Consider the following 26,161-nt stretch of genomic DNA (forward strand, 5'->3'; position numbering starts at 1 on the left):
TTTATAGAAAAATGAAAGAAACAAAGATTGCGTCTTTTTAACATTGTGCTGTAGCTTGCTTGATTAATACAAAGTGCAAGCAAAACCTATGTATGGGCTCATTCTCACATGCGAGAAACTCGGATGAGTCTCACACGTCGATACCCGACACTGCACCCGTCACTCAGGAGCGGAGCGTGAGGCTTCATGTATTGCTATGCAGCCGCGCGCTCCTGAGTGCCGGGTGCAGTGCCAGGTAATGACGTGCGAGACTCATCCGAGTTTCTCGCATGTGAGAATGAGCCCTATATGTGTTTGTATTATTCAAGAAAAACACCATCAGGCCGATTAAAATAAGGTGTCTAACCCTCAATTCTGACATAAAATGTCTTAAAAAGTCACTCCATTTTACCACAAATTTTGTCACTTGGTCTTTTCACACTAGTCCCAGCCACCTTCTCTAAAATATATAGAGCATGCATGGGTCGGGAGTAAGCGTGCCCATCTAACTTTTGAAAATTTTGCCAAAAATGCACTGAATTCACTAATTTGTGTGTGCCTCTTGATGTAGCTTTGTACTCCTGCAAGCCCCTTAATTATGACTGGCGCGTACAGCAACAGTCTTAATGAATCTGCCCTTATAATCCCAGAAAGCCAAAATGGGACATATGTTGTGATTACAAATGTACAAAAAGGTAACAAACTCATGAAAAGTTGACCTGAAAGTGAATACTTTGAAACTGATTTTGAAGTATGCAAGTGTTATGTGCAATCCAGTTTAGGTCTGACTAATACCACACCCCATCCTCCGCCTAACCCTATTTAAAATAGGTGACCTGAGTTTGTGATGCTGCAGCGACACTTTGAGTCTTACTTATGATTTTTTTTTTTTTATCTAACTCCTAGAACGTTGTACACCCTTCGGCCTTTTTTAAGTAGACACCTGATCAAGACAGACCAATATGAGTTTGTGGAAAATCCCGTTCAAAAACCATGGCGATTTCTAAGAACCTGGGCCCTCTCTTGTGTTCTAACAGCTTCCTTTTGTCTAAGAATATTTTCCACACATTTTTTTTAGTGTGCCTCCATATTTATGCTCACATATTTATGTATTTTAGTGGCTTATATAGCGTCATTCATTCCACAGCGCTTTACAGTCATCATAATCGCTGTCCCCACTGGGCTCACAATCTAGATTCCCTATCAGGTTTTCTTTGGAATGGGAGATAACCTGAGAACCCTTGAGGAAACCCACACAAACACGGGGAGAACATACATAAACTAGTTGCAGATTTGTACCCAGAACCCTAGCGCAGCAAGGCTACAGTGCTAACTACTGAGCCACCATGTACAAGAAGCTCTGTCTAGCATCTGCACTCCAAGTTATTCCAGGAGCCTTTAGTGGGGTTGAGGTCAGAGTCCTGTGCATTGAAGTTTTACACGCAAAACTTTTGAACCATGTCTTTTTATATGTCAAAAACTTATTCCGCTATGTCTAAAATGTCTTTGTTTTTACATATTCCAAAACCTGAACATTGATAAACTTTATGCTTCAACAAGCTTTGGCCCCACTTTATTCTTTTCGGATTGAGCTGTTAAATTCATTAATTCAATGGGGATTTCTAGATGCTTTAGATCAGAAAGTGTATGTCCTGTAAGTGCAATAATTTTTATAATGCAATTAAAAGTGCTTATGTTCTGGGAAGATAGACCCAAGAGAACCCAGTCCATTACTGCAAATTTGTAAGAATCATATCTTGGTGTAAATATGATATCATGACAAAATATTTTTCTATTGCTCTTTGCAATTAGATCCAGCTGTCCATCAAGATCTTCCTCATCCAGTGATCGCACATCTTGCTGCATTTTTTGACCTCTGGGACATGCTTGTGTGTGAATACCTTGAGTCTAGCCTTTCTCCATTGACAGATGAAGTAACTGGCAAGGTAGGATCAGGTTTATATGTTTTAGTGTTCATTTGTAAGTAAGCAATACAATCGAGTACTAGTCCTGTGGAGGTGTTGTTTTTTTTTCTTTTTTTTGTACAAGTTTACTATGTCTGTCCTAAACTGAAATTGCAAATTCTAATTCTAAAAAGTAAATGCTTTACATTTGATAACTACTGTGTGTATAAAGTTAGTAAAAGTTTAAGTTAGTAGGTTTAGTTACTTTTTAATGCTAGTTCTGTGTATTTCCTACATCATCATGGTATAATTGTATTTTAAGTTCCCTTTCCAATCACTATAATGAGGCAGCAGAGTTATTTTGGACTCCGTCTGGCCTCTGTTCAGGGATGTCCTTCTTTTCAGAAGTGCCCAAAACTGGCCTGACCACGCTTTTATGCACACTTAAAAAGGACACTGCTGGATCACAGGTCAGGCGGCATCCACAGTGCCACCATCTGCCTCATTATAGGGAATCTTCCGCCTAGGGATACGTCTGAATCACATATTTCAGAGATTTACACCGAAAACAGTCAGTGCAGAGCACAGGTTAAATGTGAGCCTAGCCTTAGTGCGATCTTTAGGAGGCAGAATGACCAAATCAACAGCAGGTCAAGAATTGATGTTATTTATTGTTTACTCCACTCGTGGTGCGGTGTAAGTGATTAAACTACTTTATTCTTCAGGTCTGTGGAATTGCAGCGATACCAGATATGTATTAGTTTTTTATGTTTAGCAACTATCACACACTAAAAGACGCTTGTTTTTTGCAACAGCAAGTTTTTGCATCACAATATTTTGAGAGCTATAATTTTACCATATTTTTGCCACCAGTCATCTGAGGGCTTATTTTTTTGTGGGACAAGTTGACGTTGTTATTGGTACCATTTTTGAGCACATAACATTTTTTTTTATCGCTTTCTATTCAGTTTTTTGGGAGGCAGAATTAATAAATCCAGCAAGTGAATATTTTTTTATTTTTATTTTTTTTAATGATCCGTGTGTGGTAAAATTCATATGAGAGCTTTAATTTTAGGGGCAGTACAATTCCAGTGATTCCACATCTTTCTAAATGTTTTGTTTTGCCGCTTTTACACAATGAAAACTGTTATTTAAAATAGAATTTTTTGCATTGCTATATTCCGAGAGCTATAACTTTTTTATTTTTCCACTGATGGAGCTGTATTTTTTTGGGGGGTACAACATGACGTTTTTAGCAATAATATTTTTATATTCATCTTTATCGCGCTTTGTTCTGCAGTATGATGAAAAAGCAAAGTTTTTTGTCTTTATTGTCTTTTACGGTGTTTACTTAAGGGGTTAATAGATCAGGCTGCTTTTTATATTATTACAATTTTTTTTATGTTACGTAATACAGACATATATATTACAGTGAAGGAAATAATTATTTGATCCCTTGCTGATTTTGTAAGTTTGCGTACTTGCAAAACATGGACAGTCTATAATTTTAAGTGTGGGTTAATTTTATTAATGTAATACAGCAGCTTTAAGAGGCAAACGCTGCAACATTTTTAATGAAACTCACTTGCAAAACTTATTTTTAGCCCAATGTCAAAAGTCAACATTGACTCTTTAAAATGTGTTTTAAAGAGTCAGTGTTGACTTTTAGCATTGCTACTTCCAATAGGTGGCACTAGAGTTCAAATTGTCTTCCTCTCTGAAGAGGCAGTTTGCATTGGTTTCTTTATAAAGTCATACATTTGCTGATTCCTACTTTCTAGGTTTTCTCCTGCCTCAGGTGGCGTGATAGGTTCAGACTGATATCTGAAAATGTTGGCTTGGAGCATGATGATCTTGCCTTGTTAACCCTTCACTGGAACTGGGTTGCTAAACATGCTGTGAAACAGATTTCAGAAATCTTCATTGGAGAGCTTGAAAGGTTGGTGATCACATTTTTAAAGCCATACAAATAAAAAGTCATTTCAGATAACGTTTCATAAAAAGCGATAGGGTTTACATGAGGAATAACCTCATTATTGGCCATTATACGATTTGTTTCCTGCATTTTTCACAAGGTTCCCATCTATGTACTCTTTGTCTAATTTTCAGTTGTCTTTAAGCTAGTGGCTGCAGATAAGCTGCTATGATGTCTCCCATAAATTCATATATTTCTCACAGAGACCTGAGTGATTCCTAGTCTTCTTTCTTTATGTAGCATATTTAGAAGCTTTATGGAGCAGCATTGAAAGATATTATACAGCAGTACTGAGCTGTGTGGCTGGGAGTCCAGCATTGTAGTGAGGTTAAAAAATCTAATTGCATTTGTCCGATTTAATTGCAAGTGGGAGTGAGCCCTGGGTTTAGCTCATGAGATGGAAGGGGGAAAAGTGGCCCTTAAATCAAGAAAGAAGCACAATTCTCTGAGTTAAGATACATTACAAAGTTTCTTATATTTACTTGCAGTGTATGTTGAAACAGTCATTCCATTTCAAATTATTCAAATCTGAATATTTTTTACCTGACAGATCAGGATATTTATTTTCTTTAGTGTTATTTTAAATGCTACTTTAGCGAATTAAAAATTGTAAGGTTTTTTTTTTTATTTTATTAATTTTTTTTAATAGATTTATAAAGTTTTGGAAACCTGAATTTTGGGCTTCTATGACATTACATTTGTTATCTTTTCTCAGGCTGGAATTAAGATAAAGTGATGAGGGAGGCACCATTTTTTCAGAATTGTATAGTCTTTAACTTGATATGTCACCAGACTAAATTTGTTGATGTTTTGATTTTGAGGAGTCAAATTCTAAATTTTGATGGGTGATTTCGGGAAAACTGTTTAATTTTTTTTTAAAAAGCATATATGTTACTTGTGCTCTTGGTTGCATTTGTTCAGGGATTCAAGTTGGGATCTCCGTAGGATCATATTTCTACGAGTGATTTTCTAAATACAGTCTCTTCCTAATCATATATGTTTAATACTAAGTTAAAAGTACATAAATATATGTAACCCCTTTTGAAATATACATGTAACATTTTTTTTTATTACGTCACTAGATGTGTTTGTTTTTTTTTAAAGTTTTTAGAAAGAATAGTACTTTAGTTAAATCATCAAGCTATAAAATATTAACTAGCCTTAAACAATTAATATTAAGTTTTTACCCTAACATTTTATAATTGATTTATCCCTTTCACTGGGTGGAATGTAAATTTGTCTACAATCTCTTACTAACAATGGCCGTTTTCTTGTGTCACAGTATGTCCGGCTGTTATGGGATTTGGGTCCATCTAGTTAATATATGATTTGTGTTTACTTTTAAAATGTCTGGTTTTCTTGGATATGCAAAGGATGTTGATGGACCAGAAGGTGCAAAAAAGTCACTTCTACTTCTTCATTACCATAATCATTGGAGAGCATATTAGCCAGCCAGCCTGCAGTGGCTATCATATTCACAGGTCACATAACCAGTTATGTCATCCATTTCCAATCATGTGCCACCATCAGTCAGTTCATCGACGTCACTGTTGTTGCTGAATGAAAAATTCCTTGTTTTTATTTCACCACACGGAATGGCAGTGTGGTATTGTGGAATCCCTTTGATGGGTTCTGCTTTTAGAAACCGATGTGTTAACAAACTCTCCTCCTCTTTGTAGTCCATGAACTGGATGTTAGGAATATTGTTCTCACGCCAATTGAAACTTTCATGGGTGTTAAGATTTGGTATGAATATGGCCTCTGTAGGCTAGCTCGAACTGCGAGGTGTTTCACTGGGCCTTCTAAACCTAAAGCGCAATTCCGCTTCCACTACAAAATCTTTATTTTATAAAGATTCTTCTGTTTTTATACTGTGCAGAAGAGCCATCAGAGAAGTTGTAGACCTTTCTTAAACTTGGTCAGATGTCAGTTTTTATCCCTGAAATCAATTTTTTTGGGGATCAAAAGAACAGCTGTTGAATCATGAAGTAAGCACTGTGATATCATAACTACACTTTCGTATTTTATATCTGACCGTGCTTCATCCTGAACAACAAAGAAAGTTTTCTCTGAACTCTAAGCTTATTACTACCTAGTAGCCTGACTGTTGGCGAGCTACAAATGAGTGATATTTTTTTTTTTAAATGGTTAGTCTGAAACCCAAAGGTAAATTCAAATAATAAATCTTTAAAAGTAGGCATCACTGGCTTCTGTTGTGCATAGTAACACCGCTTTGCTGCTGACTTATTACTATTCAGTTAAGCAGACCGGACGCTGCGCTCATTGCACAGGGCACTGGAGGAGATTGCGCATGGATGAGACATTGCACAGGGGAGACAGCGCAGTGACCAGTCCCTGAAACGAGCGTCACTGATGAAGCTTTATTTCAGGGCGGCAAACAAAGCAAGGCAAGTGTATGTCCTATCCCCTCACCCCAAACCACCCGATGACGCTTCGTTTCAGGAAGGAAAGGGGAGTGACAGCAGTTTGTTTTCTGCCAGCAGCTGACTGTTCATTTGAGTATCCCATCATACACTGGGGATTCTCAAAAGAATCGTCTTAGGAAGTGGGTAATATAAACAGAACCCTAAGTTGCAGTGCGGAGTGAATGGTAGGGAACTTTACCATGACTTAAATGACAAAAGTTAGTTGTTTTTAAAGGTGTATTAAGTGAAATTTACTTTTGGGTTTTGGACTAACCCTTTAAGCACTGTCAGCTGTTCACAAAAACGTTTTACAAAGTCTTCTGCACTGTGTCAAAAATCCATCTGTCAGCAGGTATCCACTGTTTAGAAGTTATACTGTCTACCATAGCCTTTTGGAAATTATGTAATGTTTTTTCTCGGAGAGCCATTACTGGAGGACATTTTTTTTTGCAGATATTCAGGAAACAATTTGAACTCTTTTCTTGACACATTATGGGAGACACATACTTTGTAATCACCAAGGTTGGACTTGCCAATCTGAGTATTTTTCAGCTTTCCTCCTTCAATCCGAAGCTTAGTGTTCTGGTGCCCTGTACATACTGAGTGTGCACCACTACCACCAGCCAGGATGCAATTCTTAGGTCGCAGGTCAGCAAATTTTAAAAATCCTATTTTGGCAGAACATAAATTAAATTTAAAATAAATTCATAGGTCTCTTTCAAATTGGCAGGAACCAGCCTCTTATGGACATGAGTTTTCTTACCGTTCACTTTCATACACACCATTTTTCTTGCCAGGTGTAATTCTGCTCACGTTGATCACTATTATAAAAACCTTTCACTGTATCTACTATAGATTTATCTAATGATTTGCCTGGATTAGGATCAGGACTTTTTTTTTGTTTAGAAAGTATAGGCCCTACAAATTCAGACCACAGGCTGAACAGATCTGAATTCGAAATTTTCAAAAGAACACTGTTCATATAGTTATTTTTTTTATTTTATTTTTTTTTAACTATGATCCCGGCTAAAGTTTTGGTACAGATGTGGCTAGGAGCATAGGATGCACATGTGAATTTTTAGAAAATTTTATATCATAGTTTTTTTTGGAAATGCTTTTCAAAATTTTGCGTTTTACTCCTGTGACATATCGGGTAAAAGCCTGGGCAATTCTGAGTGGAATTGTGTTTTTCCCATTTCTCCATCTTGGTTCTGGTCTGAGTTATGGGTAGAAACGTAAAGGCATACAACACTACAATTTAGCATTTTTTTCAAAACTTTGAAAATTAATAAAAAACTAAAGTTGTTTTTTTCTTCTTCACATTTTGCATTCTCTAACACACTATTACCAGAGAACAAAATATCACAAGAATTAACAATATAGAGGAAAATTGAAATGGTTCAGTGGAAATGGAATGACCCAACAATGACCAAAGAAGACTTGTGCTTCCTTCTTCAAGTCTTCAATATAATTTCAAGGCTTTGTGCATAGAATATTGTCAGTACATGCCATCTGAAAAGGGAAATTTCTTATTTTTACTTTTATACTTACTGTTAAGCAAGGGAATTTTATGCTTATGTGATCTGCACAACACAATCTGAATTTTAATACCTTGAGAAAAGGGTGTGTACACCCGAAACAGACGGAAGCCATCTTGGAATACAACGCCTCCAGTACAAAGCTAACAGTAGAACAATTTAAATGGACATATATGGTGAAGGCCATGGATTATACGTTTCTAGGTACAGTTTGCATTTGTCTTTTCTAGGCTTTGTGAAGAAGTCCAGTGCTTATCTTTGAATATTCAGGATTGTCTCGCTACATCCTCTTCTCAGTCGCCTGCCAGCATAAAATTGTTACAGAAAGTTCTCGGCAGACCACTACCATTCAAGGTATTTCTAGTCAGTCCATGCATATAGGTATACTGAGCAACATAGGAACCTCACTACTCTCTCATATGCCCCATTATTTGCTTGTTTAAAATTTAGGATTTTAGTTGTGTCATACTGTCAATCATTCCTGTCCAGTGAATAAAAGTGTAGTTTTGTAGTCGCCGGCATGTAAATTATGGCGTTTTGAATTGTAATGTCGTTTGACTGTAAATACATCTTGAACATTTACGTTGGAAGGTAACAGAACAAGGTTTTAAGGCAAAACTCTCTTCAGGCATTTTATATTTTTTGCATCACTTTCCATTATCCTTTGCTCTTATACTTTCTAGCATGAACAATAGTTTTTTATACATTTTTTTTTTTTTTTTTACTTTTCAATAAATATTTTCAATTTGCCGTTTTACCAAACAATTATCTGAACAGTCATACAAAGAAATGTCCCACTACTATTGGACCCCCTTTTAATCGCTTTTTTATAGTACTTGCATTTCCTGCGCTGCTTCTGAGCGCATCCTGTTGAGGATCCCATCTTTTTTTTTTTTTTACATGCTGGCACTACTTGCTATATGCATCGTCCAATTCACCCCTCATCTAGGAACTGGATCTGGCAGAATGAGTGGCACATGTCATTATGCCTCTGATGGGGACGGAGTCTTCTTTAAATGATTGACAGGTCGCCTGAGCAGGCAAGCTTAGATGACAGACTTGACTGTCCTCTGTACTGACCCTGCCGATGCTTTAGAAAGCACATTGCAGCACTTTCTCTCTAAAGCATCGAATGCATCAGTACAGAGGATAGTAAAGTCTGGCATTGGAGCCTTCTGTTGTATGGTGTAGACTTTGCAGCGTAGGTGCCAGACCCTTCAATTCACAATTTCTGCAATGTACTTTTTAATGACATCCACTTTGCTGCAGATCTTGTTAATTGAAGGAGTCGGCGTTCCTTTTCATTGCCAGGATTGGTGAAGACTGATCTGAGTGTACGTACTCGGAAACCCTGTCAATCATTAAAGGCCGCTCCGCTCCCATCAGGAGCAGAGTGACGTGCTCTTCTCTTTCCATCTGAATCCTCTGCCCAAATGAGGGTCGGATTGGACATAACAAACAAGTAGTGCCTACATGTCAACAAAGCATTACATTATGCACACCAGAATGCATTCATAGAAGTAGTGCAAGTAATGAAAGTATATTAGAAAAGCGATTATGAAGAGTGAAAATATATGAAAGCGGGTCAAAAATAGTGGAAAAACCCTTTAGTTTCACCGTAAAAATCTGTACCTGGACTGAGCATTAGCATCTATATAGATTTTTAATTACTGAATAGTTCTTGAATTGTCTGTGGTGTAAGAGAATTCTCTCTTGGTTTAATGTTTCACCTTTGCGTACAGGAGGATTGTGTAGTACATTGTGTGCAGAAGTTGAAAGCACTCGGTGCCCCTCTAAATGTCACAGACCTACGGCCAGTCAAACAAGACAGTACATGGCAGCTGGAGATGTGCAAGTTAAAAGCAGCTAGCTCAGCGTGGGAAACAAAGTTCAACCTGCTGGAGGCTTGGGCCTCTGTTCTTCAAGCAAATCATCAAGAAGATATCAATGCTGGTAAAAAAAAAAAATAAATCTTTTATGATTTAGATGTCTCATAACAAATATCCTAACGGTAGAAAAATCCATTCCCTGCTAAATCCCTTTGTAGTCTCTTGAGATTCTGGATTATCTTGCACAGTGATTGGATTCTCTAGTATAACTTTTACTGCTGTTATTGTTGTACTTTATCATTTCGGGACCTTTATGATCAGACCTTTTTATGTTTTAGTCACTTTCTCCAATTTAGATTTGTTTTTCTTTACTTAAGAAGTGACCCTAGATAATTTTTCTTTTTTTAAGACCATCTTTTTGAGTCTGTGGAAATACTGAGATCACAAGTTAAGAAACAAGGTATTCTTCTTGGTCCTGGAGATGGGAGTCAAGAAGGGACTGTGTGCGTACCAGTAAACCAAGAATGTTTGGCAAAGCTTTCAAGCCGCGTTCAAATGTGGCCTGGAATGGAGTACCTCATGCTTTTGTGGCAGTACAAAATGATTACTGACCTGCTGTCCCATTCTTACTATGTTAGGTGAGTATGTGACAACTCTTGGGAAACAGTATGTGCACAAATGTTATGTCTGTTGAGTTCTTCTTGATCTTCTCCTCTTCAGAAAGAACATACAGTCCGACCTAAACCAGTTGGTTGCATTTTGCCTGGAACATACGCCAGTGTCTGTAGAGCAGCTTCGAGCATTCAGCTTCCTTAGCAAGCAATCAGAGGTATCTCTTTTCTATTGTGTTTGGTATCATGTACAGTGGAAAGATCTTTTGTCTCTACAGCTGTGTGTTATGGAGCACTGAGGCTATACGTGATCTATTGAAATAATTGTGCACTTTAATTGTTAGGTTTTTTTATTGCAGATTAACGCTAGTGATGTTGCGTTATTGCGGTCAGAGTTGATCAGCAGCGTATTGTCATCTTTCTGGAATAGTACTGTTACCACTGACCCAGATTATTGGTCATCCTGGAAAGTACACACCTGCCCAGACGATGCAAATGTTCCCCAATCTCTCATGGAACTCTCTATGAAGGTATGTAAGAAATGTACTGCACAACTCCATAAGGGTATGTGCACACGTTAAGTGTTTGCTTCATTTTTGTCATGTTTTTTTTTTTTTTCTCCTGCAAAGCGGAAGGATTTCCTAGTGTCAGCAAAGTATTTTTAATATCATGCACGCATTGCTTATATTTTTCTTACTGCAGATTTGAAACCGTTTCACATCTGTATATTAATTGTTTCAGTGATTTTGTAACATTTTTCACCTATTCTAATAAATGGGAAAGACTCATAAAAACGTGCGTATTTTATTGTGTTTTTTTTGCAGCACTTTAGGATTTGCTGCAAATTTTTCTCCAATGTGTTGTATAAATTTGGTTGTAAAATCTTCAGTTTTCTTAGATAATTGGAATATATCTTTTCTTAGAAGTTTTATGGTCTTCTCATGCATTTCACCTACCCTCCATGCTTTCTCCTCACACATTTCCCACCCTCCTCGCCATACTGTCTCCTCATACATCTCCTACCTTGTTCCTCACCATACTGTTTCCTCATACATATCCACCTCTTTATACTGTCGTCTCCTCACACTTTTTCCGTCCCTTAATAAAACGCCTGTGTCTTTTGCTCTTTTGGAGCAGTTACCTTGCTGTCTATGCAGTACAGTTGTGATGTCAACAGCATCATGAGCTGACTTGATCACTCTGCTGACATTGCCCTGACCCAGATGTGCCAGAGGTCAGGACTTCAATTGGACTCACGCTTGAAATATGTGAGTGAAATTGAATTCAGTAAAGCCTCTTTCACACTTCCGTCTTCCGAATCTGCACAGGATCCGTCAAGATGTTGAAATGACAGATCCTGTGCAGATTGTGGAAAACGTGTGCACTGGGCCCGTCTTTCTGACGGACCCGTCGAGCCTATGTGCACCTCTTGTGTATGTGTCTTCGCAGCGGTTTTCCGCTGCAAAAACGCATACACAACACAAACCAGGTTAAAAATAAAAAATCGCAATATTCTCACCTACCGGCCGTTCTCGCGCAGCGATGCACCCGGCAGCTAGCGTTCCTAGCAATACATTGCGAAATCTCACGAGAAGTCGCGGTCTCGCTAGATTTCGCAATGTATTACTAGGAAGTAACGCTAGCTGCCGGGAGCCTCGGGAACGCTGCGCGGGAACGCCTGTAGGTGAGAATATTGCGATTTTTATTTTTTTTAATTATTTTTCACAACATATCTTTTTACTATTGATGCTGCATAGGCAGCATCAATAGTAAAAAGAGAAAGAGAGCGAGCGAGAGAGAATTTCCCTGATGGGAAGTTCTTCCACGCATGCTCTCTTTGAAAAGGCGGGACCCGTCGCTGGATTCCTGCTTTTCACAGGCAGCAACGCATCCTGCGCCCATAGGCTACTATTGTAGCCAGTGACGGGCAGCGCAGGATGCTTCGCTGACCGATTTTCTGACGTGCAGAAAAAACGTTCCTCTGAACGTTTTCTCTGCCCGACGGACCGTTTTTTTATGCAGGATCCAGTGAAAGACGGATGAAATGGATGGCCATCCGTCACAATCCGTCGCTAATACAAGTCTATGGGAAAATGCAGGATCCTGCAATTTTTTTTGCAGGATCCTGCATTCTCAAAAATCGACGGATTGTGACTAAGGCTGAAAGACGGAAGTGTGAAAGAGGCCTAAGCCTACGGTTTACAGCTTCTCTGAACTGGCCGTCAGTTTGACAATCAGCTTGGAGAACAGTCAAATCCTACTCCTTTGGGATGGTAAAATGCCACTGTGCTAGGACATACCTCAGACCACCACTCGACGGTACCCCCTGCCGGCAGCACCCGAGGCAAATGCCCGCCTCACCTGCCCCATGCTACATACAACACTGGTTTGACGGGTAAAATCCTTAAGACAGATTCCCTTTAATTCATGCTTTTATGTATTTTGCTTAATACATCTTTATCTTATTTTTCAGGGTCCTGGTATTTTAAACAGAGCTGTGCTGTCTAAATGCTTCTATGAAGTTCTGACAGGTTGCAGCAAGGCATTGTCATGTGATATGAATGAGCTTCCAGCCCTCCTGACTTCACGGGTGCACCTTGGAGAAGGGGTTGAGAGACTTCAACAACTGCATGAAATCAGCTCCACTCTCTGGACAAATATGGCAATCTCTTCCTTGGCAAGTTTTAGGTATGGGACCATAGGGTCTGATCCATGACTTGCGTTTTTGTTAAGTGATTTTTTTGTATTTTAGTGTTGATATTTTTTGTGCCAGATTCTTCAAAATGTTGCAAGTGTTTATTTTTGTTAAAAAATGATGCTGTTCAATTTTGTCTTTAACCTGGTTTATGACTTTTTTCTACAAAATTTGCACATTCCGCTTGGTGGCACAAAAGTTGCGGAAACACTTGAAATGTAAAATCACTTCAAGAGGGGTGACCTAACTTTTTAAAGTCACAGTTGATGAATCGGCCGAAAACATCTGGGCATCCCAAACATCCGCCAAGTGACAATCATAAAAAAAAAAAAAAAAATTGAGCGAGCACATGAATTTAAATATAAAAATGCAAATTAGAAGTGCAAATCGAAAATATACACATGCAAAATAAAAATAAAAAAACAGAACACTAAGGACCTGGTTAATTACTGTACTTTCATTTTTTTTCAAAATTTTTGGTATATTTTGCTTATGTTTAGCCTTAACCAGATATCGCATTTACATATGCCAAGGATGGACTGTGACTATTTCATTTCTTTTTACAGAAACACCGATTCCAGACTTCAAGGTCTTGTGTTATATCACCATTTTGTTGCTCTGAAAGATCTTGTACCAGAAAGTCTGCAAGAAGAATTTTTGCAATATTGTGTCCATCTGCCACAGAAAGATGCCTCTGCATTTTACTATATTCAGGATATCCTAAGAGACTGGTCTAGTGAGGAAAGATTACCTGAAAACATTGCTAAGCTCTTATTGACATGCTTACAGCACTTTCATCCTGACGATGTTGATGAAGCAGTTCAGGCCTCTGAAGCAGCACGTCGTGGGACTCTGTGGATTAATTTGGGTATACTGCAGATTCATCTTTGGCTTCCAGTAACTACCTTTGATCCTGCAGTGAAACGAAAATACAAGTTACAGTATGCAGAAGAAGAGGTAAATAAGTATAGGACTCAAGCGAATGTGTAGGTTAGGGCTATATTACAGCGCACATTCACCGAATGCACAAGGAGAGCACTTGATGCATATGCAGAATTTTTCTATAGACCTCCATTTACTGATGGAACCAGATGTGGACATCTGTTGTATTGGTATATGTTGCTTAAATCAAGGTTTGAATGCTAGGTTTTCTGCTTTTGTAATGATTGGATTTTGAATAGAAAATAACTTTATGGGGAGGAAAAAATACATTTTTGTTACTTGCCTTTTAAAATAGTTGACCTACCATTTAAAAAGCTAAGCCAAAAGTGTTAACTTTCAAACACTGGAAAGTGCTAACAAGTTTGTATACACGTAGTAGAAGCAACCAAAAGGTAAACAAAAAATCAACATCTAAGCACAAGAGGCACCCTCCCAGTAAAACCAAAAATATCCAAAATTAAGTACAGAGAAATAACTTGTTGGCAACTGTGCCTCCCAATAAAGTCGGTGGGAAAAGGAATTTACAGGTTACACAAAAGTACTTTTTTTCCCACTCATGTTAGCTGGTGGTGGGGTGGAGGGGGCACAGAAAATAATAGGCTATCATAGAGCATTCCCATGGTGAGGGAGCAAAATAAACATGGCCCAAGTGGTTTTCTGATCCACTACTACTATGGGATGCCAAAGGGTGCATACTATTGTGGTTAATATAGGAGTGGCAAAAAGACAGCTTTTAAAGTAGAAAACGTATGAAGCATAGTGTGAGAGGCCCGCAGTTTTGGTGGAATGCCTCAGGCACAATTCAAATGGCCAATTTCTCCTTCGCCACATTGGGGGACACAGGACCATGGGTGTTATGCTGCTGTCACTAGGAGGCTGACACTAAGTTGAGACAAAAAAGAGTTAGCTCCTCCCCTGCAGTATACACCCTCATGCTGGCTTCCAGAGACCCAGTTCAAGCTTAGTGTCCGTAGGAGGCACACTGGATTTAAACCTTTCTATCCCGGACGAAGGGGGCGACGGATTCTTTCATGTTCCGATCTCCCCCGAACTAACAACAGGCGAGCACGGGAGTTTTACTCTCCGTATCCTCTCCTGCGATGTGGGAAGCCACTGCCTGAGCTGATTCTAGGGGCGACGGGCCCCTTCAAGGGCACCGATCTCCCCCCTCCCTTATCAGACGAGCACTGGAGTGTCACCTTCAGTATCCTCTACTGCAGCCAGGCCTATTGCCGGACTTTTTTGCCCTGCCCACCAGGTTTTACCTCGGCTGTTCAGAGGCACCTTACATTGTGGCGTCCGTGCAGCCCCCACTGCATCACCACTGAGAAAGCGGATGATGGAAGGAGGCGGACGGTTCCTCTCCACCCCCCTTTTATGGGGATGGTGGATAGAGGCTTCCCCCAACCCTGCACCGTCCTAATCCCCCAGGCACAGCTCACCAGATCCCGGGAAAAATCTATGACCGCTGGCGCAGCAAGCTTCTCTGCGTTTCTCCCCTTCTGTCGGGGTAAGTGCTTTGGGGGAGGGTCGGTCGTCCCAGCGGTTCCGGAGGGCTCCTTCACCTTTTCAGGGTCTCTCCGCCCCCTTTTTCGTGTCATTCGGCGGCTCCGCCCCCCCGGTCCTGGCGCTTCTCGCTCTCTGCGAGATTCCCCTCACCAACCCCTGGCGGCCATCTTTCTTCTCTCTGCACGCCGCAGCTCCACGTGCAGCGCTCTGACTGCCGGCTGCGCTCCTCCAAGTGCAGCGCCCTGTCCACTGGCTGTCGCTCCACCAGCACTGCCACTCTCCCTCTCTCAGCGGGACACAGGACCACGGGTAAGGAGACGACGTTAGTTCTCCCTTGCAGCGTCGCCCTCGCTTCCACAGCTTACAGGCCCTACCTGTGCACTATCTCTTACTTTAGCGTACACCATGTCCCAGTCAAGGACCAGAAAGATCACTAAGGTGCATACTACCTTTTTTACTGCGTGTACCACCTGCCAGGCTCCTCTTCCTCGGCCTCAGAGTTCCCCCCTCTGCTCAGCCTGCGATGCCCCAGATGCCCAGGGGCCCTCCGCCGCTACCGACCCCAGTGTATGTAGTCCCCCGGAGTGGGTTGCGTCCCTGTCACAGTCCGTGGTTTCGCTAGCCAAAGCGATTAAATCCCTTCAGGACCCCTCTGGGGAGCGGGGCCCTCTTTTTCCTGGGTTAAGAGATCCCTCCATAACAGGGGAATCGTCAGCCAGCAGGGGTCGCTCTCTCCGGAAGGAGGCACGGTCATCCAGAAAACGGATCCGCACTACCTCCCCTGAGCACTAGTCACACCAGTCAGCCTCTGGTAGCTCCACTTCTCGCTCACCCTCCCTAGGGGCCCGTAGCGATCACGATTCTGAGTATGAGTCTGATGCATCCTTAGACCCGGATGCTCCGGAGTTTAGGTCTACTGTCGACTCCCTCATTGAGGCAGTCAATCATTCACTAAAAGTGGACGATGATTCTAATTCTGCCCCGGACCATTCTGTTTCCTTTACGAGAAACAAGCGTTCCCATAAGACGTTCGCCTCTCACCCAGATTTCCTGGATATAGTCAGGCGACACAGGGAGCGTCCGGATAAGCGTTTTACAGGCAAAAAGACTCTGGAGTCGAAGTATCCCTTTTCCGCAGATCTTGTTAAAGATTGGACGGAATCTCCACAAGTAGATCCTCCGGTTTCGCGCTTGGCAACCAAAACTCTCCTATCCGTTCCTGACGGTGCTTCAATTAAGAGTCCCACAGAACGCCAGCTAGATTCCCTAGCTCGCTCAGTGTATGAAGCCTCGGGTTCCTCTCTATCTCCCTCCTTCGCTGCGGCGTGGGTTGCCAAGGCAATGGTTTACTGGGCGGATGCCCTCGCAAAATCCATTCAGGAACAGGAACTTCCGCCTGAGGTGGCAGACCTGGCCAAACAAATTGCCATGGCTGGAGATTATGTGATGTATGCGCCCCTCGACGCGGCGGACTGTGCAGCAACTGCAGCTTCTAACGCCATCACCATTAGGAGAGCTATCTGGCTCAGAGAGTGGCGCGCAGATTCCTCCTCAAAAAAGTCTCTGATTTTCCTTTCAGAGCTGGCGTCTTTTCGGAGAAAAATTAGACCAGCTTATTTCCGACGCTACAGGAGGAAAGAGCAAGTTCCTCCCACAACATAGGCCCAAAGCCGCTTTTCAGCGTCAACAATATTTTCGCTTTCAGCCCTTTCGCAGTAGCCCATTCTGGTCCAATTCTGCCCCCTCATCCAGATCAGAACGATCGCTCGCCCAGACAGGGACTCTCGACCTTCCTTCAGGCCGAATCAGTCCTGGCGAGGAAAGCCTAGGCAACCCAGAACCAGAGGGTCCAGGCCTGCCAGATTCACCTCGCAATGACTCGGGGTCTATTCCAGTCGACACCTCCAAAGTAGGCGGACGTCTGCTTCTTTTTCAGCACGTCTGGATCTCCGTCGTCCACGACGAATGGGTCAGGGATCTGGTGTCGTCTGGCTACCAACTAGAATTCTCCGCCTCCCCTCCAGCACGGTTTTTTCCCTCTTGTCTCCCAAGTTCGGGAGCTCAATCTTGCGCCCTTCGCTGCGCCATCGAATCCCTCCGCCAAAGCGGGGTCATTGTTCCGGTTCCGGAACACGAGAGATTCAGAGGTTTCTACTCGAACCTTTCGTCGTGCCGAAAAAGGATGGGACAGTACTCCCCATTTTGGACCTGAAGCTCCTAAACAAGTACGTAAAAGTACGGCACTTCAGGATGGAATCTCTACGATCAGTCATCTCCTCTATGGAAAGAGGGGAGTTCCTAGCATCAATAGATATCAAAGATGCTTACCTTCACATCCCAATCTTCCCGCCACATCAAAGGTTTCTCCGTTTCGCCATCCTGGAGGACCATTTTCAGTTCACAGCCTTACCCTTCGGTCTGGCCACGGCGCCCAGGGTATTTACAAAAGTCATGGCGGCTGTCATGGCTATTCTTCACTCTCGAGGAGTGGTCGTGTTGCCATACTTAGACGACCTCCTCATAAAAGGTCCGTCTTATCAGGCCTGCGAAGCAAGCGTCCGCATTACCTTGGATTCTCTTTCGCGCCTGGGCTGGCTAATCAACTCGGACAAGTCCTCTCCCATTCCTGCCCGACGGATTTCATTCCTAGGCATGATCCTGGACACATCGAGGGGACTGATCTTACTTCCTCGGTCCAAGGCCCAAGAGCTTCAGCAGGGAGCTCGGACGCTCTGTCACCCTCGTCCCCGGTCCATCCGTTTTGCCATGAAGATTCTGGGAAAGATGGTGGCAGCAATAGAAGCTGTTCCCTTCGCTCAACTCCATCTCCGCCCCTTAGAACAGGCTCTGCTGGACATCTGGGACAGGAATCCCTTATCCCTCGATCGCCCATGCCCTCTGTCACCACGGATCAGGCAAGCCCTCACATGGTGGACTCTGGGATCCTCTATCCTCCAGGGGAAGTCTTCCCTCCCGATCCGCTGGTAGTAACTACCGATGCCAGTCTCCTCGGCTGGGGAGCGGTTTTCCTACACCACTCTGCCCAGGGGCGTTGGACGATTCGGGAGTCGAGGCTCCCTATAAACATCCTGGAAATTCGTGCGATCAGACTCGCCCTGAGACGCTTCCACCCCCTGCTTGCGGGTCACCCAGTTCGAGTTCAATCGGACGTCACAGCCGTGGCGTATATAAACCATCAAGGGGGTACCCGCAGCAGGGCGGCGATGCAGGAAGTCTCCCACATTCTTTGTTGGGCCGAGGCCAACCACTCTATCATTTCCGCGGTGCACATTCCGGGCGTGGAGAACTGGGCGGCGGATTTTCTCAGCCGTCAGGGCCTCGCCTCGGGGGAGTGGGAACTTCATCCAGAGGTTTTCCGGCAAATCTGTCTTCGCTGGGGAACCCCGGATGTGGATCTGATGGCGTCCAGACTGAACGCCAAAGTTCACAACTTCATAGCACGTTCTCGGGATCCCCAGGCCATCGGGGTGGACGCTCTGATATACCCGTGGCATCGGTTCCAACTTCCGTACGTGTTCCCTCTGCTTCCCTTACTACCGAAGGTGATCCGAAAAATCAAGACAGAGGGGGTTCAGGTCATCCTTGTTGCCCCGGATTGGCCACCTCGCGCATGGTATGCGGAGCTCGTTCAGCTCGTGTCCGACGTTCCCTGGCGGTTACCAGACCGCCCAGATCTGCTTCGTCAAGGGCCGATCTTCCACCAGAGCTCAGGGGCCCTACATTTAACGGCGTGGCTGTTGAAACCTGGATTCTAACCCAAGCTGGTTTCTCTCAGCAGGTCATTCCCACCATGATCAAAGCTCGCAAGACGTCCTCCGCTCGCATCTACCACTGCACCTGGAAGGCCTACTTCTCGTGGTGCAGGCTCCGAAGTCGCCCTCCGCTTGCTTTCTCTATTCCTTCCATTTTGGATTTCTTGCAGTCCGGTTTGGATTCCGGCCTCGCACTGAGTTCCCTCAAGGGTCAGATCTCGGCTCTATCCGTGTTGTTTCAACGTAGGGTCGCTGCCAACTTGCAAGTCAGGACCTTCATTCAGGGGGTCTCCCATGTGGTACCCCCCTACAGACTGCCGTTAGAGACCTGGGATCTCAATTTGGTCCTGAGCGTTCTTCAGGAACCTCCGTTTGAACCTCTTCAGGACGTGCCGCTACCTGTCCTCTCCTGGAAGGTTGCCTTCCTTGTGGCAGTGACATCTATCAGACGGGTCTCAGAATTGACCGCTTTATCCTGCCGGGTGCCTTTCCTTGCCTTCCACCAGGACAAGGTAGTTCTACGCCCATCTCCGGACTTTCTCCCTAAGGTGGTCTCATCTTTCCACCTTAACGAGGACATCCTTCTTCCCTCTTTCTGCCCACAGCCAAAACACAGCGTCGAAAAGGCCCTTCATACCCTGGATGTGGTACGGGCCCTCAGGAGATACATTTCCAGAACTGCTCATTTCCGCAAATCAGACTCCCTCTTTGTTCTCCCGGAGGGTCACAGAAAGGGTTTAGCTGCGTCTATGGCCACAATAGCCAGATGGATTCGGTCTGCTATCGAAGAATCCTATCGGGTCAGGGCCAGACCTGTCCCGGCGGGGATTAGAGCACACTCTACTCGGTCGTTGGGTGCTTCCTGGGCCATCCGGCACCAGGCGACGGCAGAACAGGTTTGCAAGGCCGCAACGTGGTCCAGCCTGCATACTTTTTCAAAGCACTACAATGTCCATATTCAATCTTCTGCGGATGCGGCCCTTGGCAGACGTATTCTGCAAGCGGCCGTAGCGCATTTATAGTCAGTTGGTACACGGAGTTTATTTGGTTGTTTTGTTTCCCACCCAGGGACTGCTTTGGGACGTCCCATGGTCCTGTCCCCCCCAATGTGGCGAAGGAGAAATAGGGATTTTTGTGTACTCACCGTAAAATCCTTTTCTCCGAGCCACTCATTGGGGGACACAGCACCCACCCTGTTAGCCTTATGGCTTGTTACCTTTTCGGTTCCTGACTGTCTTCGACATGTTATACTCTAATGTTAGGTATTGTACGGTTATTAATCTCCTACTGCTTTTGCACTGAACTGGGTCTCTGGAAGCCAGCATGAGGGTGTATACTGCAGGGGAGGAGCTAACTCTTTTTTGTCTCAACTTAGTGTCAGCCTCCTAGTGACAGCAGCATAACACCCATGGTCCTGTGTCCCCCAATGAGTGGCTCGGAGAAAAGGATTTTACGGTGAGTACACAAAAATCCCTATTTTATCCATAAAAAAATGCAAAACATGTGGCCCGGTTACTAGAACATGTCACTTTGACGAATCTCGATACTCAGTGCAAACTCGAGTAACGAGCACTTGCGCTCATCACTAGTTATCGCTTATAAGACTTTGTCAGGTATAGAGACAGAAGATCACTGGAATTGTGGAGATCTTGCTAACCCAGACCCAATCCAAGCTGGTGGCAAAAAGACAGATTTCTAGAGAGGAGAAGGTGTTTCTCTTCACACTGGCAGGAAGAAGACTTCTAGGCCTTGAATTTTAAAAGGCTTTTTTGCCTTTAGTATGTACCTTATTCATTGAAGCAACAAGACTTCAGGACATTAGTTTCAACAATAGTACCCCCAGATGTAGAAACTTTGAAAAGATGGAAGACTAAACCCCAAGAGACTGGTTCATTGATCAATACGAAGCCCATAGGAAAGTTGGTATGTGCAATCTTGTGAAGATTATGCAGTGAAGTATTTGGAAGCATTGGCTTTGGGAATGCCTCATCTGGGGAGTACATTGTACATGCCACCAGAGGAACAATGATGGATAATCCAAAGTGGCTAAAGATTTGGCCAAAGGGCCGGAATTACTCAATGACATGGGAAGGTGTGATAATATGTGTATGGTATGACCGCCATGGAAGACAAGCTCAGGGATGCTATTATAATCTATACTGGTAGGAATTGTCCTGCTGTGGGTGAGGAAATTGGCACCTACTGTATGTCCAGGATAGTTTCAAAGCTGTCCATGTTTTTGAAACAAGAAGGTGACCATTACCAGAATATTGTTTTCCCTGTATGATAAAACTGAAATCCCACTGGACCAAAAAATGGTCTTTGTTCATAGTAACGACACTGGCTGCCGGAGCTCAGAGAAGCACCACAATCTGAAAGGATTGATTTGAATCCAAAAGCCGAGGAAACACTGCTGGACTGGGCATATAATGGTATCCAAGAAACCCACGGTTAAAAGAGAATTTGATCACCATCTGCAGTGATTCCATTCAAAGGTGTCTACCCATGACCAAAATAAGAAGTATCGAGGTACTTAAGCGTAAGGCTGCTTGTCAGGTTCTTCTTGGGGACCAGAAAAATGGCAAAGATATGGAAACCCATGGTTCAGAGATGTGACTCAAACAAGAGTGTAGAAAATAAGAGCCTGCCCAGTATACGAATAGGCCTGAGTGAGAGCTGACCTGCATGCAAGGGAGGGTTTGCCTGAACCCATTGAGAAGTCTAACAGTGTTGCTCCTTTTATCACCGTCTGCCTATTTTGAGCTTACCCTGGAAGAAGGAACAACAGAAACACTGAGTGACCCTTATACTTTCAGGTAACAATGGAGTTAGGAGGCTCTGTTCCACTTTTTTCTGCAGGGTATAAGAGCATGATTGTATCAACACCATTGTCCCTCCCCACTTGTGGATTAAAAGGAGATTGTTCTCTCCATTTCCTGTCTTGTAGATAGAGGGAAAACCAACGTAACTAATAAAAGCTGATGAAACTTAAGAAGCTGCGAGGTCTGCCTTCTACCAACACTAAATTTGATAGAATTAATGTCTGCCTCCTGCTGCCAGCAGGCTTGGGTGTCACAATAATAGCAACAAGAAAAAGCATTGTTTGACCACTTTAATATGCAAATAGGGGGTTGATCATCATGTGCCATGTTAAAGTGAGCAATGAGTTCGGTACGGAGGATATTTTTGGATATATTTGAATATACATTACACCCCAGATCCTAAGCAATGCAAAGGTTAAAACCTTCAGTAAATAATTTGACATATAAATTGACCGTCTGGCAGGTGTCAAATCCACAGCGCTTAGCATTTTATGGGATAGGTTTTCTGCCCAGCATGTGAGAGAGGTCATAAAATTCCATCCACAACATTGGCACTGTAATTTATGTATTTTGCATGTGGAAAATGGATGCAGATTTGTGTAGGTTTAAATTTACTGTAATATTCCCTTGTGTTTTAGCAGTATTGTTATTGTTTTCTCCTGTAATATATGTTAATGTATTAAGACTAAATGTCCATTTTTTTTAATTTATTTATTTATTTTTAGCTGCATGAATTAGAGCTTGAGTGGAAGACGCGGAATTTGTCATGTAGCCTTCTTACTGGACAAGAGCTTAACGATGATTCATTGCAAAAGCATAATCATCCACATATAAGGTGGGCCTGTGATCTCTGACCATTTAACCCCCTGCATCCCGGGCACACATTCCACACACTCACAGTGGAAGAAATAGTGGAAAAATCCAACAACCTCCAAAAGCATCACATTTATTTGGATATGGCGAAAAACAAAGAAAACCACTTGTCAAGACTGAGTCGGTAGACCCGATGTCCACCATGTTATTTTTATACTGTCTTCAATTTTTTTGGTTATTAGCCATATTCAAATGTGTTGTTTTATATAGAAAAACTATTTTTATTTTTTTTTGCTGTTACTGGATTTTTCTATTATTTCTTCAATGGTTTCAGCTCAGGAGCCAGCTAGATCCCTTCGTTCACTGCGCCTGGCTTTAATATGTCTTCTACACCAGAGGTGTCAAACTGCATTCCTCGAGGGCCGCCAACAGGTCATGTTTTCAGGATTTCCTTGTATTGCACAGGTGATAATTTAATCACCTGCACAGAATGATACCTGCACAGAATGATTCCAGCACCTTGTGGAATGCTAAGGAAATCCTGAAAACATGACCTGTTGGCGGCCCTCGAGGAATGCAGTTTGACACCTCTGTTCTACACCTTTGAGCTGATGAACTGTCACCAGATTACAAACTACATACATTATTAAATGGGTATCTTGGTCTGATTGATGTCAGAATAGCTGTATAGCCCTGCTTGAAAGTCGGTTTTTATTTGCATTCAATGAGTATTACCCTGGCTTTATCTTCAGTAGCTGCATTATGCAGCAATTCTTATGTGGACTTTTAAAGTGCACCAGCATCCAAGAGATCCAATATGAGAGATCATTATTATTATGATAATTTATGCAGTTTGAATTAAAATCTGGTGACGGCATATTTACTAGGCTGGGACACTTGCACAAAACCTGAGTACAGGCACTCAAAAAAGTCGTCTCATATATTTAAGAACTTATTGCACGTTTTTTTTTTTTAATTACCCTATTTCTCCACAGGTCTTTGCTGCAAAGAATTCAGAAACTGAAAGCATTCATCTATGATCTTTCCAAAAAGCAGGCCTACCGCCCCACAAGTCCAACTTACAACACCTTGTACCAGGACATTCATAACTACCTCAACAGCATTGGCAAGATGTCTTCTATCCAGGATTTTTCTACACGTCTTCTTAAAGCCCTCAGCGGGAAGGCTACAAAGTCACGGCAAGGTATGCTCAACCTGCTGTCTGAAGAGGTCACGTGGCAACGATCCCAACAACAATTCCGGAAGCGCCTTTCAGAGGAGTATTCCCTTTACCCAGATATAGTAATTCCTCTTCAAGCTGCCATTTTGCAAGTGCAACATGGCATGAGAGTAATAGCCTCTGAGCTCTACGTCACAATGAACAGTGCTTTAATTTCGCCCCCCAAAATAACAAGTATAATTTCCTCACTTCTTGCTTTTCCATCGACATCTGAAGCATTTCCAACGTATTTTTCACATGCCGACAGTTTGTGTTCCGTTGGTTCCCTTGACATTCTGAAAAGCCTTAAAAAACTGTCTCAAAAATATCCCTGTAAAGACCAAACACCCCAAACGAAGGATTTAAGTTGTTGCCTAACTAAGGAGCAGCTGCTTGTCAATGGGTTACTCTACCTGCGCTGCCATATTCTTTCCAAAGGGGAAATGGAAGAAAAGTCTCTGAAGCTTTTCAGGCACATATGTCAGGTCAGTATTTTACTTTTTAAGCTTGTATTTTTTTTTAATTAATGACACTTTTTAGAAATTAGAATGTGTATTTATAGATTTATGTAGTGCTCTTTTTTAGAATGTATGTTTCTTTGTAGGCCATCATTAATGAGTGGGATGAGCAAGAGCAGATCGCTAAAGAACAAGAGCAGCAAGAAAATAGCCTCTATAAATATAAGAGCAAAAGTCTTGGCTCAGGAGTTACAGAAAGTGAAGAAGAGGAAAGAGAATTCCGCATGCGATTTCCAGTTTATGAACAGGTATGATTTTCGCAAGGAGTGAACCAATAGGAGATTCATGCTGCCCACACCACGGGCAGCATGATGAATCGGACATCACGTGAAGTATCCCACCAGTGTAGGTTTTACTTTGCAACACTGTAGTGTTTGAGACAACATGCTCTAGAGAAAACAACCTGGAACCATGCTACTTGGATGCCAAGTCTAAGAGCCTCAAGCACAGCGTCAAGCGAAGCCTAAAAGGCTAACTCTTTGCAATACAGAAAATTCTCACAACATAACAAATGCGCAGTTGATTTCAGACATGTTTTTGTCCCCAAATGGGAAACCAACTAAAGTTTTAAAATAAAAAAACAGCCCTCACTCTCCCGCCATAAAAAATAAATACTAGTTTTTTTTTTTATAATCTGAGGTGAAAGAATACTCTTCTACATGAATCCTGGGCTAGCAATGCTTCTTTCCATTAAAACTGTAAGAAGCGAGTCATGAGGCAGGTTGCACTAGCACATTAACATCTATATGATGCAGCCAATTTCCATTTTTGCCTTTTTGTTTTTTCCTCACTTTCTTCCCACAGCCATAATTTTTATTTTTCTGTCCACATAAACATATGAAGGCTTGTTTTTTGCAGGCCAAGTTGCACCTTTGAATGACACCATTCATTTTACTAGTGTTCTGGAAAATGCGGAAGAAAAATTCTAGTGGGGGGAAAAAAGGCAAAGCTGACCTTGTTTTATGAGAGTTTTTACGGTGTCAAAATGAGAGCTCAATATGACCCTCCCCATCAGTTTGATTACTGTGATACCTAACGTCCGTTTGTTTTTTGTAATTTTTTTAGTAGTGGAAAAAAAGTCACACGTTTGGATAAAAATAATAAATTTGGGGGATTTTGTCGCATTTTTTTTGAGACCCGTAGTCCTACATTTTTCAGTCGATGGAGCTGTGACACTGCTTATTTTTTGCAGGGCAACATGACTTTTTATTGATACTATTTTGGGATAGATATAATGCTTTCATTTCTTGTTACAGTATTTTTTTGTGTGGTGGTATTGCTGAAACCAAAAATGAAATTTTGATGTTCTTGTATTTATTTTACTGTGTTTACCAATCAGGTTAATTATTTTTATACGTTGATAGATTGGATTTTTCTGAACCATGCGATACCACATGTGTATTTTTTATTTAGGGGAAAGGCAGGGTGATTTAAACTTTTAAGTTTTCATACATTTTTTTTCTTCATATTTTTTTCACTGCTCTTGTTAGTGCCCTTAGGGGGACCTGAAGCTGTGATAGTCTGATCATTTGTGCTATATACAGCAATTGCACAGCATTGCTGTATATAATAATAATCATGTCTCCTTTGAACCTCCTTTGGTTCTCA

The 26,161-nt window shown here is 42.3% G+C and overlaps 1 protein-coding gene across 2 annotated transcripts in view; it reads left to right on the forward strand.

Annotated features, from left to right (window-relative positions):
- The window catches only part of MDN1 (midasin AAA ATPase 1), a 334,505-nt gene that overhangs the window by 220,490 nt on the left and 87,854 nt on the right, over positions 1–26,161 (forward strand). For both annotated transcript variants that reach the window (XM_077289726.1, XM_077289727.1), the window contains 12 exons: positions 1,792–1,925; positions 3,665–3,822; positions 8,053–8,176; positions 9,565–9,775; positions 10,061–10,289; positions 10,372–10,480; positions 10,622–10,792; positions 12,736–12,950; positions 13,524–13,914; positions 22,729–22,838; positions 23,812–24,520; positions 24,640–24,801. In XM_077289726.1, the coding sequence (XP_077145841.1) occupies positions 1,792–1,925; positions 3,665–3,822; positions 8,053–8,176; positions 9,565–9,775; positions 10,061–10,289; positions 10,372–10,480; positions 10,622–10,792; positions 12,736–12,950; positions 13,524–13,914; positions 22,729–22,838; positions 23,812–24,520; positions 24,640–24,801 (2,723 nt within the window). The remainder of the gene's footprint in view (positions 1–1,791; positions 1,926–3,664; positions 3,823–8,052; positions 8,177–9,564; positions 9,776–10,060; positions 10,290–10,371; positions 10,481–10,621; positions 10,793–12,735; positions 12,951–13,523; positions 13,915–22,728; positions 22,839–23,811; positions 24,521–24,639; positions 24,802–26,161) is intronic.

The sequence above is a fragment of the Ranitomeya variabilis genome, chromosome 2 (assembly GCF_051348905.1).
Source record: "Ranitomeya variabilis isolate aRanVar5 chromosome 2, aRanVar5.hap1, whole genome shotgun sequence".
NCBI lineage: Eukaryota > Metazoa > Chordata > Amphibia > Anura > Dendrobatidae > Ranitomeya > Ranitomeya variabilis.